The sequence below is a fragment of the Eimeria maxima genome, genomic scaffold (assembly GCF_000499605.1).
Source record: "Eimeria maxima Weybridge genomic scaffold, Emw_scaff209, whole genome shotgun sequence".
Classification (NCBI taxonomy): Eukaryota; Apicomplexa; class Conoidasida; order Eucoccidiorida; family Eimeriidae; genus Eimeria; species Eimeria maxima.
Window position 1 is genome coordinate 29,719 of NW_013563659.1, and position 15,352 is coordinate 45,070.

General features: G+C 48.3%; 5 protein-coding genes across 5 annotated transcripts in view; 3 read left to right on the forward strand and 2 right to left on the reverse strand.

Moving 5' to 3' along the window:
• The window catches only part of EMWEY_00021870 (beta-1,4-mannosyltransferase, putative), a gene marked incomplete at both ends in the record, with an annotated part of 3,870 nt that extends 2,967 nt beyond the window's left edge, over positions 1 to 903 (forward strand). The window contains 2 exons of the mRNA XM_013477874.1: positions 108 to 157; positions 294 to 903. Of these exons, the coding sequence (XP_013333328.1) occupies positions 108 to 157; positions 294 to 903 (660 nt within the window). The remainder of the gene's footprint in view (positions 1 to 107; positions 158 to 293) is intronic.
• A 1,080-nt stretch (positions 904 to 1,983) lies between these two features.
• Positions 1,984 to 4,957, forward strand: EMWEY_00021880 (hypothetical protein; the record flags this gene model as incomplete). Its single annotated transcript, XM_013477875.1, has 7 exons — positions 1,984 to 3,210; positions 3,355 to 3,659; positions 4,020 to 4,095; positions 4,223 to 4,257; positions 4,373 to 4,445; positions 4,626 to 4,726; positions 4,924 to 4,957. The coding sequence occupies 7 exons, from the start codon at positions 1,984 to 1,986 to the stop codon at positions 4,955 to 4,957; spliced, it is 1,851 nt and encodes a 616-aa protein (XP_013333329.1).
• Positions 4,958 to 5,036: 79 nt separating this feature from the next.
• On the reverse strand, positions 5,037 to 9,255 carry EMWEY_00021890 (hypothetical protein, conserved; the record flags this gene model as incomplete). Its single annotated transcript, XM_013477876.1, has 10 exons — positions 5,037 to 5,302; positions 5,738 to 5,747; positions 6,551 to 6,615; positions 6,750 to 6,804; positions 6,920 to 6,976; positions 7,276 to 7,389; positions 7,557 to 7,637; positions 7,749 to 7,811; positions 8,533 to 8,574; positions 9,253 to 9,255. The coding sequence occupies 10 exons, from the start codon at positions 9,253 to 9,255 to the stop codon at positions 5,037 to 5,039; spliced, it is 756 nt and encodes a 251-aa protein (XP_013333330.1).
• Positions 9,256 to 10,040: 785 nt separating this feature from the next.
• Positions 10,041 to 14,042, forward strand: EMWEY_00021900 (hypothetical protein, conserved; the record flags this gene model as incomplete). The annotated part of the gene is made up of 12 exons (XM_013477877.1): positions 10,041 to 10,372; positions 10,490 to 10,735; positions 10,914 to 11,004; positions 11,245 to 11,407; positions 11,629 to 11,702; positions 11,822 to 11,866; positions 11,988 to 12,096; positions 12,339 to 12,510; positions 12,654 to 13,062; positions 13,231 to 13,309; positions 13,513 to 13,581; positions 13,888 to 14,042. 12 exons carry the CDS (start codon positions 10,041 to 10,043, stop codon positions 14,040 to 14,042), a joined length of 1,944 nt encoding a protein of 647 aa, XP_013333331.1.
• Positions 14,043 to 14,291: 249 nt separating this feature from the next.
• EMWEY_00021910 (hypothetical protein) lies at positions 14,292 to 15,208 on the reverse strand (the record flags this gene model as incomplete). Its single annotated transcript, XM_013477878.1, has 3 exons — positions 14,292 to 14,411; positions 14,691 to 14,912; positions 15,140 to 15,208. Coding segments are annotated over 3 exons (411 nt in total), but the record flags the coding sequence as incomplete, so codon positions are not given.
• Positions 15,209 to 15,352: the final 144 nt, after the last annotated feature.

Genomic DNA, 15,352 nt, shown 5'->3' on the forward strand with positions numbered 1-15,352 from the left:
CCTAAACCCTAAACCCTTGGGAAAGAGAACGCAGTTTGTGTATGCCCTCCTAACGTGTTTAGGGTTTAGGGTTTAGGGTTTAGGGTTTTGTGATTTGCTGTGTGTAGATCCTCCCCGAGTGGCAGCAGTTCTCGACAGCCGAAGAGCTCGCCAACATGTAACCCTAAACCCTAAACCCTAAACCCTAAATATTCCCCTGGTGGAGAGGGCATTCCCTGGGGTTTAGGAAAAATGTTCGTAGGAGGGTTTAGGGTTTAGGGTTTAGGGTTTAGGGCTTGCTGTTTTCTGCTCAGGCTTGTTTGTATCCTTCGGGGGTTCCCAGGGAGGTTTGATTTAGGTGTACGTACGCAGCTGCTGCAGCAGCCTTCGTTGCTGCTGCAGCAGCGCTGCAGCAACGCTTTGCTGCAGTGTGTAGGGCGTTGCTACAATCCTTTGCTGCACTGCAGCAGCAGCAGCAGCAGCAACAGCAGCAGCAGCAGCATTAACTGCAGCAGCAACTGCAGCAGCCCACGCAGCGATATTAGTGCTGCTTACTTTACAGCCAGCAGCAGCATGACTCTCCCCTTCTATTCCTTTGGCAGCAGCGGCCGCAGCCGCAGCAGCAGCAACAGCAGCAGCAGCAGCACCGGGGACGTGCGCGATTATGCTGAGCAGCAGCAGCAGCAGCAGCAGCAGCAGCAGATAGTGTCCCCTAGAGCAGCAGACACTTCCTCTTGGGGTTGTTTGCTCTTTGATTTGCGAGTCTTAGCTGAGCGTGCTAGAGACAGCAGCAGCAGCAACAGCAGCAGCAGCAAGTGCAGCAGCAGCAACAGCAGCAGCAGCAGCAGCAGCAATGGTTATAGGGTTTTCCCCGAGGAATGGCGGCGTGTAGCGCTGCCTGTTTTGCAAAGATTGATGAAGTAGATTTTAGGGTTTAGGGTTTAGGGTTTAGGGTTTAGGGGTGGACGTGTAGTTTGCTCGTATGAATGAAGATGTGGGGTTTAGGGTTTAGGGTTTAGGGAAGGGCTTATAGTGCTCTACTATTAAAGAAGGGTTTAGGGTTTAGGGTTTAGGGTTTTATGTTGCTGCATCTAGCAGCATTCATCCCTACCTCGAGAAGAGGGGGATTTAGCCTAAACCCTAAACCCTAATTCTAAACCCTAAACCCTCAAGGGTTTATGGACCCTTCCTAAGCTGTGCATACAGCTGAACTGTTGGGACTGTCATGCCGCATGCAGCGGCAGCAAAGCCTGTCCTTTAGCGGCTGCCAAACCCTAAACCCTAAACCCTCGGCGTAAGCGCCTGTATTTACCTCTTTTCCTATGCAACGTAAACCCTAAACCCTCGGGGGCGCAATCGAGGTAGCTAGCTAGCTGTAGCTAGATACATGTAGCTAGCTGTATCCAGCTAGCTGTAGCTAGTTAGTTGTAGCTAGCTGTATCCAGCTAGCTGTGGCTAGCTAGTTGGTAATTGGGGTTAGATGGGGTTGAACCTTAATTAGGGTTTAGGGTTTACGGTTAACTAGGGTTTAGGGTTGACTAGGACAAACGGCTAGCTGGGGTTTCTAGTAAATTAGGGTTTAGGGTTAGCTAGGGCTGACGATTGACTAGGTTTTAGGGTTTATTAGGGTTTATTTTGATCTAGGGTTTACGGTTAGCTAGGGTTTGGTGTTAGCTAGGGTTTACTCTTAGCTAGGGTTTAGGGTTTGGCGTCGGGCTAGGAATATTATTATATAAAAAGATAATAAATATTAATATAATATAATATATAAATATAAATAATAAATAAATAAATTAGGGTTTTTATTGCTACTGTAGCAAGAAAAAAACCCTAAAATAAGTAAATATTTAGTCGCTCTTGGGGCTGCATGCGCCGGCAGAAGGCGAGAGGCGGCTCAAACCCTAAACCCTAAACCCTAAACAACTGCAGTGTATTAGGGCTTGGGGTTTAGGGTTTAGGGTTTAGGGTTTAGAGGCCATGACGGGCTTAAGGCCTAGCGACTAAATGGAGGGGGGGGAAACCTTCGGGTGTACAGACACCCTACCCGGCAGCATAAACCCTACACACACCCAGCAGCAGCAGAAGCAGCAGCAACAGCAACAGCAGCAACTGTTGCAGCAGAGCGGCGAGCAGAAGGAGCAACAACAGCCGGAACTGCAGCAGCTGCAGCAAATCCCCGGGCTGCAGCAGCAGCAACAGCAGCAGCAACAGAGCTGCATGCAGCAGCAAGAGGGACTCCTGGCACCCTCCCAGCCAGATATAGGACTGCTTCTACACCAGCAGCAACAGCAGCAGCAGCAGGAGTTGCAGCAGCAGCAGCAGCAGGAGTTGCAGCAGCAGCAACAGCCGCCTCCGGGCAAGCGTGTGTCTCCCCAAGGGAATTTAGGTCTGACTGCTAAGAAAATAGCAGCAGCAGCAACAGCAGCAGCAGCAGCAGCACGGGCGGGAATCATAGCAGTACCAGTAACAGCAGCGACAGCAACAGAAGCAGCAGCAGCAGCAGCAGCAGCAGAAACAGCGCACGCAGGGACCCTACCTGCAGAGGGAACATCTTCTGCTTCTAGGCTTCATACCGCTGTTGCTGCTGCTGCTGCTGTTGGTGCTGCTGTTGGTGGTGGTGGTGGTGCTGCTGCTGCTGCTCAAGACGTACAGGACAGGGGGCAGACAACAGCTGCTGCAGAAGCAGCGCCAGTTGCTGCTGCTGCTCCTGCTCCTGCTGCTGCTGCTGCTGCTGATTCTAGCGTAGCTATAGCTGGTGACAACTGTCTGGGCTTGTATCCAAAGAGCGCAGCAGCAGCAGCAGCAGAAGCAGCTGCTGCTGCAGAAGCGGCAGCTGCTGCAGAAGCAGCTGCTGCTGCAGAAGCGGCAGCTGCTGCAGAAGCGGCAGCTGCTGCAGAAGCGGCAACTGCTGCAGAAGCAGCAGAAGCAGCAGCAGTAACAGAATCAGCAGCAGCAGCAGCAGCAGCAGAAGCAGCGACAGCAGCAGTAGCACCTCCTGCTGATTGCACCGTAGGGGATCAAGACTCTCAAGCAGCAGCAGAAGGTGCTGCTGCTGCTGCTGCTGCTGCTGCAGACAGTGCAGCAGAGCCAACAGCAGCAGCAACAGGGGAAGCACAAGAGGCGAACCCCACAGCAGCAGCAGCAGGAGCAGCAGCAGCTGCTGCTGCTGCTGCTACTAATGGTGATGATGATGATAAGGCCGTTGAAGTCATTGAGCTTGAGAGCAGTGATGTACGAAACCCTAAACCCTAAACCCTAAACCCTAAACCCTACCAAACCCTAAACCCTAAACCCTAGGTGGGGTATAGTGTATACAGATTATGCTTGTTGTTGGTAGTTTTTTCTTAGGGTTTAGGGTTTAGGGTTTGCGTACAGGAGGACTGGGTGGAGCACTGGCAGCGTCCGCGTCGTAGAGCAGCAGCAGCAGCAGCAGCAACACTGAATGCATTAGTAGCAGCAGGAGAGGTGACGGATTCTGCTGCTGCTGCTGCTGCTGCTCCCTTTGTTCCTCCCCCTTCTTTTGCCAGACAACGAGACCGACCAGCAGCAGCAACAGCAGCAGCAGCAGATGTGGTGCAACACAGCAGCAGCAGCAGCAGCAGCAGGAGTTTGGGGGTTTATAGCCCTCGGGGTCTGCCTATCCATCCCCTACGTCTTCCTTGCTTCATGAATGACAGTCTGTCTAAACCCTAAACCCTAAACCCTAAACCCTAGATGCAAAATAACTCTGCAGATATTGCACAAGACAGACAACAAATTGGACCCCAAAACCCTAAACCCTAAACCCTAAACCCTAAACCCTTTTTTTGTATGCAGAAGACAGAAAAGAAACCGCGGCCTTTATTGGTGATGCCTTACAACATCGCCTCCTCGCCACTCCTCTCCTATCACCGTAAACCCTAAACCCTAAACCCTAAACCCTAGCTCTAGGGGAGCTGGATATAATGGTGTTTCCAATAGCATACAGTTGGACATAAGGACTGCCGATCCTACTACGCCTTAGGGTTTAGGGTTTAGGGTTTAGGGTTTGGGCTGTTCAGGGAGTCCATGGCGTTGCTGCGCGTCAGCAGGAAGTTAAACGATGAGGTCATCAATTTCTTCTTCTCTTTTCTCCAGGTACTAAACCCTAAACCCTAAACCCTAGCTTCTGGGTAGCAGATCGATCGGCAATTCACAGCCCGGGGTTCCTTTGAGGTGTTTAGGGTTTAGGGTTTAGGCTTTAGGGTTTGTGTGTCTAATGCAGAGGCGCAATGACGAAGCTTTAGGTCGAGGAGACACGTATGTCTGTGTATACCTATAATATATAAACCCTCCATTTAATCATATTTAGGGTTTAGGGTTTAGGATCTAGGGTTTAGGGTTTAGGGTTTAGGGTTTAGGGTTTGTTGTTCAGGGTCCCCAAGTGTCATTTTTTTAACTCGTTTTTTGATGAGCGGCTAAAGGTAGCTTCTTTTGAGGGTGTCAGCGTGAGTCAAACCCTAAACCCTAAACCCTAAGCCCTAAACCCTAGTCAAGGCGGCAAACCCTAATTCAGAACTATAACTAAGGGTATTTAAGTTGAGGGTTTGGAATGATGCCTCCGATGGAAGAACTCTACATGTGTTGATTTAGGGTTTAGGGTTTAGGGTTTAGGGTTTGTGGTTCAGAGGTGGACAAAGAAGATCGATTTGTTTGCTTATGATTTGCTGCTGCTGCCTGTACACCACAAGGAGCAGCAGCATTGGGCTTTAGGCGTTGTAGATTTCCGGTAAACCCTAAACCCCAAACCCTAAACCCTAAACCCTAAACCCTTTTTATCCGTTCCCATAACCCTCCCCTGATACTTGGAATATATCAACTCGAACAAACCCTAAACCCTAAACCCTCATCCACCCCTCCATTCCTCCAAAATTCCAAATTCCAAATTTAGGGTTTAGGGTTTAGGGTTTAGGGTTTAGGGTTTAGGGTTTGGCGTACAGGGCCGGGAAGCGGCGACTAAGGATTTACGATTCAGGGTTTGCTGGGGCTGTTTGGTCTGAGTGGTTTGAAAGAATGAAAAATTATCTTGAACAAGAACATCAACATAAAAGAGGTACAGTCTGCTGCTGCTGCTGCTGCTGCTGCTGCTGCTGCTGCTGCTGCTGGGGGTGGGGGTAGGGGTGGTGCTGCTTCTGGTGTTGCTGTACAGCCTGGTTTGTTCTTGTGCTGCTGCTTTTGCTGCTGCTGCTGCTGCCGCGGAAGCTATTTTCGTGTTTGTGCTGCTGCTGTAGTGTGCCGAGACTGCTGGTGCTGCTGCACTTTGCTGCTGCTGCTGCTGCTGCAATTTCTTCTTGGTTGCCAGGACCTGCGTAAACCCTAAACCCTAAACCCGTGTTGGTTGTTTCAGGATCCCCATTGACGGAGAGTTTTCGAGTGAATCGTCGGAAGCTCGCGGAGGTAGGGTTTAGGGTTTAGGGTTAAGGGTTTACAGTTCAGCAAGTTAGCTAGCGTCTTCTATTGGGTCCCCTGGGGCCGTTTTTTTAGGGTTTACGACTAAACCCTAAACCCTTTATTTTTGGGGTGTATGTACAGCACGACTCGCCGCAGCAGCAAACCCTCGAGGACTGCGGGGTTTTTGTTTGCTTAATGGCGGAGGCATTAAGCGATGCAAGGGAGTTTGATTTCCCTGCAGCAAACCCTAAAGAATGTAGACTTATACTGGTACGAAACCCTAAACCCTAAACCCTAAACCCTAATGAGACGATTTAGGGCGAGAGTTGCACTCGATAAATACTCCTACCTATACTCGCCTAGCAGCAAACCCTAAACACTAAACCCTAAACCCTAAACCCTAAAGTAAAGGCGAATAAGCACTAAACGCTAAACCCTCAAATGCTCACGCCAGAGTCCAGTCACTCAGATGCCAAACCCTAAACCCTAAACCCTAAACCACCCCAAATGGTGTTTTCCCATTGTTCAATGTGGCGGTTTGCAGTCTTTCTTCATACTGAAGGAGCTGCAGCGGCTGCAGCAGCAGCAACAGCAGCAGCTGCAGCAGCTAGCTGGTCCCCAACCCTAAACCCTAAACACTGTGGGGCGGGCGGCGTGTAGCTCGCGCTGCACCCCTAGGGTTTAGGGTTTAGGGTTTAGATGCTCCCCAGAGAATTAAAACTCCCCATAAGCAAATGTGCTTGTTGTACAATACCTACGACGGACCCGTAAGACCCTGAAGCAGCAGCAGCAGCAGCAACAACAGCAGCAACAGCAGCAGCAGCAGCAGAATTAGCAGCAGCAAATGCTGCTTGTAGACTCTATTCCCCCTTAAGAAATAAAGGGAGGGAAAAACAACAAAAAACATTTTTATATATGCGCAGTGTTTAGTAATGAATCTGGTGGTCCTTATCGTGTTCGAGGGTTTAGGGTTTAGGGTTTGACTCACAGCTTGGGAGGAGCTCGAGCTGCAGCAAACACACATACAAAGTAACAGAGGATGGGTTAGGGTTTATGGGGGTTTAGTGTTTTAGGGTTTAGGGTTTAGTGTTTAGACTACACACTATGGCAGCAAACTCCCCACAAACCCTAAACCCTAAATTAGGGTTTATCTTAATCTTACCTTTAGTCTCAGGGGCTGGCGAGGGTTCGTGCCGCTTCTCTGGTGGATGGAAAGTATTGAATGGCCTGCACAGCAAACCCTAAACCCTAAACCCTACCCTAAACCCTAAACCCTGGTTTGCTCTATGGTGGATACGCGACTATGTACCCTGATAGTTTAGGGTTTAGAGTTTAGGGTTTAGGGTTTAGCATCAACTCACCGCTTTCTGCTGGGCTCTTCAAACCCTCCTTGGCTAGCAGCAGACCCCGCTGGCTCTGAGTCACAAACCCTAAACCCTAAACCCCCGACAGTAGGTAACCTATATCCTTCGGCCTTGTAGCTACATTGGTACAAAAAATTAGGGTTTAGGGTTTAGGGTTTGTGCCTTACCTCCGCGATTCTTGCCTCCTTTGGGATGCGAAGGCGGAGCTCCCTCTCCTCTCCATCCTGCAGAATTCGTACAAACCCTAAACCCTAAACCCTAAACCCTAGGAGTACATTGACGATGAAGACTTCCAGCTGGAACTATTCGGCTCTTTCCCACCCACCAATACATTGAGAATTCAATTAGGGTTTAGGGTTTAGGGTTTATACACCTCTAATTCTTGGGTCATATTTAAGTGTTAATTTAAGACAACTAATACTTTAACTTAGTTTTTAGGGTTTAGGGTTTAGGGTTTAGGGTTTAGGGTATATATACCTGTAATTCTTGGATCATATTTAAGTGTTAATTTAAGACAACTAACACTTTTATCTGTTTTATTAATTAAATTAAAAATAAATAAATCATTAACATTAGGCAAAACCCTTAAATCAAATTGAAAAAGGGTTTGGGGTATACGAAGAAAATTCACAGGATCCTGAATACAAACCCTAAACCCTAAACCCTAAATCCTGAACCCTAACTAAACATTAGCCCGGGCAGCCATGTTAGACATTGACAGTCGCTCGCTAACGAAAATAAAAGGTATAAATGACTAGGGAAGGAATTAGGGTTTAGGGTTTAGGGTTTAGGGTTTAGGAGTACCCTCTGGTTCGCCGGACACCGCTCAAGACTGAGGGTATGGAACTGAAGGGTTTGCAGGAGGAGGGAGAGTCTGTCTTGATCCTATAGCAAACCACAAACCCTAAACCCTAAACCCTCTGTCCGAGAAAAGAAGAGAGGACGATTTACTGTCTGCCGCTGGGAATAATTTAGGGTTTAGGGTTTAGGGCTTACTATAGGTTCATGAGCATGGATCATCGGTTGCCAGTTGCCATACTGCGCCAAGTCCAGCGGTGTCTGTAGGTAAGAACGCAAAACCCTAAACCCTAAACCCTAAACCCTAAATCTGAATATCCCCGAGTGGTAGTGTGTTGCTTGTTTGTCCCTGGTTTGCGGTGTAGATGCAGTTAATAACGAATTAGGGTTTAGGGTTTAGGGTTTAGGGTTTGAACGTACATCATGTTGTGGTGTTCTGATGATTTGGCAGAAAGTAGCAAGAGCAGCAAAATCAATAGTAGGTATAGGTAATGCAAACCCTAAACCCTCAGCTAGGGTTTGTGATGCCCATAAAACCCTAAATTGTCCATGAGGAAGACACAAACTTTTTGCTGCTTTTGCGCATGTAAATACAAAATGATGAATTCTTAATTGAAAAAGAGGAGAAGCAAAAGGAATAAAATCCGGACACCTGAATATAAATATATATATATATATATATATCGCAAACCCTAAACCCTAAACCCTAAACCCTAAACCCTAATCTGCAAGAATCGACCCAAAAACAACCGCAGTTGTCATCCTCATCAACCCTAAACCCTAAACCCTCCTACGCCGGCAAATCATATATGAGTGCATATTAGGGTGTATAAGAGTTTATTAGGGTTTATGAGGGTAAATTAGGGTTTAGGGTTTACCCATGAAAAGGTAGACCAGGTAATACAAGAATAAATTCTTGATATCTAGATTGGAGGGTTTCTGTTTTTAATTGGAGGGGAGAAACACCAAATAAAACACAAACCCCTTCTGCTCCTAATGCTGCTGCTCGTTGTAATACTTCCTCCTATATATACATCAACACCAAACCCTAAACCCTAAACCCTAAACCCTAAACCCTAGAGTAAACCCTTTTAAACCCTAGGAAACACTCTAGTAAACCCTAGTAAACCTTAAATCCATCAAAAGAGAACAAACCCTAAACCCTCGTAAACCCTCATAGATAATTCACAAACCCTCTTTAGGATGGGGGAATTCAATATATTGCTCTCCGCTATAATTAGGGTTTAGGGTTTAGGGTTTAGGGTTTAGGGTTTACTCTTGAATTTTCTGCTGTTAGGGTTACTGTAACAGTTAATTTAGGCTTTGATGGATCTGCTCGTAGCTGCTGCAGCAAACAGCCAGAGAATGTTAGATTCTCATCGCCAACCAGCAGCACCGACTGCAGCACAGCAGCAGCAGCAGCAGCAGCAGCAGCACAAAGGTTAAGCACTAATAAAACCCTAATAAACCCCAGCAAACACTAGGATAAGCAACGGCACCAGCTTTAGGAAATAAACACAAGAAATATTCTGCTCCTGCTGCTGCATCTGCTGCTGCTGTTGCTGCAGATTCTGCTGCTGCTGCTCCTGCTGCTGCTGCGGTAGTGTGAATCCGATGCCTTCTTAGACCTGTCTGCATCCTGCAACCCCTCTAGGGTTTCGGATTTAGGGTTTATGGTTTAGGGTTTAGGGTCTATGAATACCATCTTCTTAGCCAGGGTTCCACTGGCACTTCAGGCTATCCTGCTGCTGTTGCTGCTGCTGCTGCAGTTGCTGCAGCAGATGCTGCTGCTGCTCCTGCTGCTACTCCTATTGCCGCTGCAGCAACCGATTAGGAGAGCTGCAGCAAAAAAGGGGGAAACCCTCTCCCCTTCAACTAGGAAGCCATGCTGGCCAATACTAGGGTTTAGGGTTTAGGGTTTAGGGTTTAGATCCGAGAGTGGAGGCAAAAAGAGAGAAGCAACAGCGTCGGAATGAAGCCCAAAGGCATAGCACTATGAATAATTTGTTTTCTAGGGTTTAGGGTTTAGGGTTTTATGATTTAGGGTTTAGCGTTTAGTGCCTCGCTCTACCGGAGGGCCCACGGGCTGCATGCGAGGTCCTTGCTCCTAGGCGCTAAACCCTAAACCCTAAACCCTAAACCCTAAACACTAGTACAAATGTCCAGCTGAAGCTCTGCTTTCTACACTTTATTAAATTGCTAGAACTTTTACAACTAGCGATTTAGGGTTTAGGGTTTAGTGTTTAGGGTTTTATCTGCTGCCGACCCGCCTGGGGGGCCCCCGAGGGGCCCCTACACAACTGCAACAGAGAGCGGCCAGCAGCAACAGCAGCGCGAATACGAGAAACTACTGCAGCAACAAGAGCAGCAACAACAAGAACAACAGCAGAAGCCGCAGCAACAACGGCAGCAACCGCAGAAACAGCAGCAGCAGCGGCAACTCTAGCAGCAACTGCAGCAGCAACAGCAGCAGCAAACTGCAGCAGCACAATGAATGAGCTAGGGAGGCGTTGCCTAGGAGGCGCTGCTGCTGCTGCTGCTGCGTTTACACCTGCCTTCTGTGGCCTTCCTGCAGCATCGGCAGCAACACCACCAACAGCAGCAGCAGCAGCAGCAGCAGCAAGATCCCGTGTCCTTCTACATCGGTCGCAGACAACAGGTAATAACCTTAATAATAGTAGCAGCAGCAGCAGCAGTACCTGCTGCTGCTGCAGCAATAGGCTTAAAATTCGCTGGAGAATCAGCTCTGCTGGCAGCAGCAGCAGCAGCAGCGATCCACACCACAGCAGCAGTTGCAGCAGCAGCAGTTACAAAATCAGCAGGTACAGCAGCAGCAGTCTCAGCAGCAGGTTCCGCAGCTGGAGCAGCAGCAACTGCAGCAGCAGCAGCAGCAGCACGACGAGCATCAGTGGCCGTATATTCCTACAAAAATCCTGCAGGCTTTTTAGCAGCAGCAGCATCAGCAGCAGCAGCAGCACTATCAGCAGCAGCAGCACTACCAGCAGAAGCAGCAGCACTACTATCAGCAGTAGCAACATCAGCCGCCGCACTACCAGCAGCAGCAGCAGCAGCAGCAGCAGCAGAAGGATATCCAGGCGGACAGACATATGCCGCAACAGCAAACCCCAGAAACCCTCGCCCTTGCAGAGGCCTGTCTCTCCTGAAACCCTAGCAGGCATACCATGGTAAATAATTAGGGTTTAGGGTTTAGGGTTTAGGGTTTAGGGTTTGGGCAGTGTTGGGATGTAGAGTGTTTGAGTATTTCGCTCTGCGAGTTGTTCATCTTGTTGTGCCCTTTAGGGTTTAGGGTCTAGGGTTTAGGGTCTAGGGTCTAGGGTTTAGGGTTTAGGGTTTGTGTTATAGGATGTCTGCTGGTCGTCTATGCCGGGTGATGGAGGCTGCGGCTGTGCGAGGCCCTTACGACCTAAACACTTGGACAAAATTTGTTGCTAGGGTTTGTTGCTGCTACTGCTGCTGCTGCTGTTGCTGCTGCTGCTGCTGTTGCTGCTGCTGCTGCTGTTGCTGCTGCTGCTGCACAGGATGGATAGTTTTGTGTCGGTTGCCGTGGTTGTTGCTGTTTTCCTTTTTGTGTCCTGTCTGTATTATCCAGTTATCTTCCTTAGAATTATTAGTGTTTAGGGTTTTTAGGGTTTTAGGGTTTAGGGTTTAGGGTTTAGGGTTTTGGGGTGTACAGGCAGAAATGATAATAGATTCTTTATCATTTTCTCATTTATCTCGTCTTTCTTCTTCTTGTCTACAAGTTGGTTGGCGGCCAGCAGCATTTCTTTCTTTTTCTTTTAAAAGAAATAAAAATATACAAACCCTAATTCAACAGGCTGCTGCAAGAGATGTCTGCGGTAGGGTTTAGGGTTTAGGGTTTAGGGTTTAGGGTTTAGGGTTTAGTGTTTGGTGTTTTGGCGGTAATAGCGAGTCCAGCTGGGTCAGGGGCATTTTAGGGTTTAGTCTTTAGCGGGTTCTTCTTCCCTTTTCAGGGTTTCTGGTTTAGAGTCTAGGGTTTAGGGTTTAGGGTTTAGGGTTTAGGGTTTAGGGTTTAGGGTTTGGGGGGTTTGCGCCTCAGCGGTTTTACAAGCACTCGCGGGTTTAGAGTGTATTGATACTCGCGTGTTTTGTCTCCTTGCTGACCGTCTTGCAGTACGACAAACCCTAAACCCTAAACCCTAGTTGCATATAGTAGTCACTGAACCTCGGATAGTGAGGAGTTGGTGGTTTAATAATTAGGGTTTAGGGTTTAGGGTTTGTGCGGTGTTTAGGAACCAGAAGTCATGAAGGACTGTCGTTTTTTCCAGTTGGCCTTCGTACGTAAACCCTAAGCCCTAAACCCTAAACCCTAGACAGTGCAGTTTTGATGGTATTCCCGTTTTTCTGTGTTGTTTCTTAAAGGGTTTAGGGTTTAGGGTTTAGGGTTTGTGGCCTCAGGCCTTGAACGCTCTTGCTGCTGCTAAGCTGCTGCATCCCCGTCTTCTTGCTGCTGCTGGGGATCGATTGGAGACGATCCCATTAGATCCAGCACAGGCCAATCCTCAGAGTAAGCACCAGCAGCACGAGCTGCTGCTGCTGCTGCTGCTGTTGCTGCTGCTACAGCAGCGGCTGCTGCTGCAGTGTCGCTATTGTGGCCGGATATATATGCAACGGTTGCTGCTGCTTTAGGGTTTAGGGTTTAGGGTTCTGCATTCACCACCCTTATTGCTACTGCTATTGCTGCTGCTGCATGTGCTGCTGCTGCTGCTGCTGCTGCTGCTTGTGCTGCTGCTGCTGCTGCTGCTGCAGGTGTCGCTTTGCTGCTAAATGCGCTGGCGCGTTTCCATGAGGAAGAAATGGCCTTACGAAGGGGACAGCAGCAGCAGCAACAGGAGCCGCAGCAGCAGGAGCAGCAACAACAGCAGCAGCAGCAGCAGCAGGTATTCACGAGTTCGGACTTGGAGATTATACGCCAGTCTATGTAAGCTTTATCCGCTGTTCTTCAGGATTAGGGTTTAGGGTTTAGTGTGTACGAATTAGGGTTTAGGGTTTAGGGTTTAGGGTTTAGTGTGTACGAATTAGGGTTTAGGGTTTAGGGTTTAGATGTGGCGATGTGCTTCGCAGCGATAAGTGTCTGACGAACACGATGGGCTGGAGGAGGCACAAGCAGCAACAGCAGCAGCAACAGCAGCAGCAGCAGCAGCAGCAGGAGAAAACGACAGCAGAGCATGCAGAGCAGCAGAAGGCTCAGGAACAGCAGCAGCAGCAGCAGCAAAGGCCACCTGCTTTGCTGCTGCAGGAGTTGCTGCAGCAGACGGATGCTCGCGGTTGTTGTTTGTCTCTTGCTGCTCTATCCCGTTTGCAGCAGCGAGAGGGTTTTGCTTCTGCTGCTGCCGCTGCTGCTGCAGCAGCAGCAGCTCAGGTGCCTATACACCTCAAGAAGCTGACGGCGCAGCAAACAGCCACGCTGCTGCATAGTGTATCTAAATTCAATAAGTTGTCTCCTTCTTTATCAGGGGACCTCTTGATTCACGTAAGACGAGGGTTTAGGGTTTAGGGTTTAGGGTTTAGGGTTTGGTGCTATGGGGTTTATGCAAGCAGCTCGTAGCTGTGTTAAGGCCTGTGCTTGAGGTTAAGGTATTGAGGGTCTTGTTTAGGGTTTAGGGTTTAGGGTTTAGGGTTTGAGGGTTTATTGCTGCAGCTACAGCCACGTATTAAACACTTAGACCCTGCTGGTTGTGTTAGCGCTCTTAGTGCCTTCCGTCGTCTTGGCTTAAATGGTAAACCCTAAACCCTAAACCCTAAACCCTAAACCCTCGCTAGGGTGTAAACCCTAAACTCTGGATACTGTTAGCATGGATAGGTCGAAGGCACGCCGGTTCGTAAACCCTAAACCCTTTTTCACAAGAAGGTCATAGGCGCAGACCCGTGACAGCCTTAACGCCTAGGGTTTAGGGTTTAGGGTTTAGGGTTTTGCATGCAGGAGAGGATCCCTTATCGTTAGAGCTGCAGAAGCAGGCGGCCTCGCAGATCTACTACTGCGATTGGCAGGGTTTGCATGCGGTAAACCCTAAACCCTAAACTCTAAACCCTAGTATTCCTTTATGTTGACGGCAGCCGCTAAACCCTTTCTTTGTTTACTGCATGCATGCATGGGGCTTTTTCTTTGCTGCGCATGAATGCAGTTGGCTTCTGTTGCACGAGCTGGCAACTTCCCGTTGCTGCTGCATGCACTGCAGCAGCAGGTGCAGCAAGAGCAGCAGCAGCCCCCATCTCCCGCTCTTCTGAAGTTTCGTACGTTGCCTCAAACCCCAGGACTTATTAGGGTTTAGGGTTTAGGGTTTAGGGTTTCATAGAGCTCAAGCAGCAATCGATTGTCTCCTCCTTATGACTTGCTGCGTGTTTGCAGAGGAGCTACTGGGGATTAGCAGCAGCAGCAACAGCAGCAGCAGCAACAGCAGCAACAGCAGCAACAGCAGCAGCAGCAGCAGTATATCTGCAACTATTAGCTGACAGGAGTCACGTTAGAAGCTGACGTTTCTCGACAAAAAGGGACAAACCCTAAACCCTAATTGTAAACCCTAATCCTCTTTAAACTTGTTCTAAACCCTAAACCCTAATTCTGCAAACCCTAATTATCCAAACCCTAAAAAGAGATAGTTGGTGGTTAATAAAACCCCTCAAAAAGTAGAGAAAGTCTCTCTCTCTCTCTCTCCCTCTATTCCCTCCCCACCCTAGGGTTTAGGGTTTAGGGTTTAGGGTTTAGAGGTTAAATGCTTTAGCTATATGCTCTGTGTCTCCTATATCCCATATAACAACTTGCGAACCCCCAAACCCAAATATTCCTTTTTCTTCGCTTCCTCGGCAGCTAAACAGTGGACCCTGCACCACAAACCCTAAACCCTAAACCCTAAACCCTAAACCCTAGTTTAGGGAATATATAAACTTCTTGCTGCTACATAAGGACACAAAAAGAGATATTTTTTGCTTATTAAGATATGCATAGCTACACAGAAGCAAGCAAACACAGCAGCAGCAACAACAACAACAGCAGCAACAGCAGCAGCAGCAGCAGCAGCAGCAGCATACAACTTTTAAGTCCTTCTCATGCAGCAGCAGGGGCCCCTTCGTCTTATCATCAATAGAGCGGAGGTCCCAAACCCTAGCTGTCTCATCAAGGCCGCAACTCATCAGCAACCCTGGTAGCTGCTGCTGCTGCTGCAGTGCTGTTGCTGCTGCTGTATGTGCTGCTATACGCCATAAACGAGGTGCAGCAGCAGCAGCAGCAGCACCTGATGGATCAGCAGCAGCAGCAGCAGAGGAAGGGCCTGTTGATGCACGACGGAAGTCTATACACTCCATTGATCCATCCTCAGCACTCACCTAAACAGAGACACAAACCCTAAACCCTAAACCCTAAACCCTAAACCCTAGCTCCCCTTCAAACCCTCAATTGTGCTTCTTAATCGCGTTTTTCAGCTCACAAATACGACAAACCCTAAACCCTAAACCCTTGGCTAAACCCTAAACCAGAATACGAAGCTGGGGAGTCTTAACACCAAACCCTAGTCCTCAATCTAAACCCTAAACCCTAAACCCTAAACCCTTACAAAGCATGAGGCGAGGTTTGAGAGGTTCCAGCAACAAGCCTCAGCGTCTGCTGTTAGAGGAGCACAAACCTACAAGGAGACAAAAGGAGACAAACCCTAAACCCTATACCCTAATAATATAATAATATAATAATATAATAATACAATAATATATAATATATAATATATAATATATAATATATAATATATAATATATAATATATAATATATAAT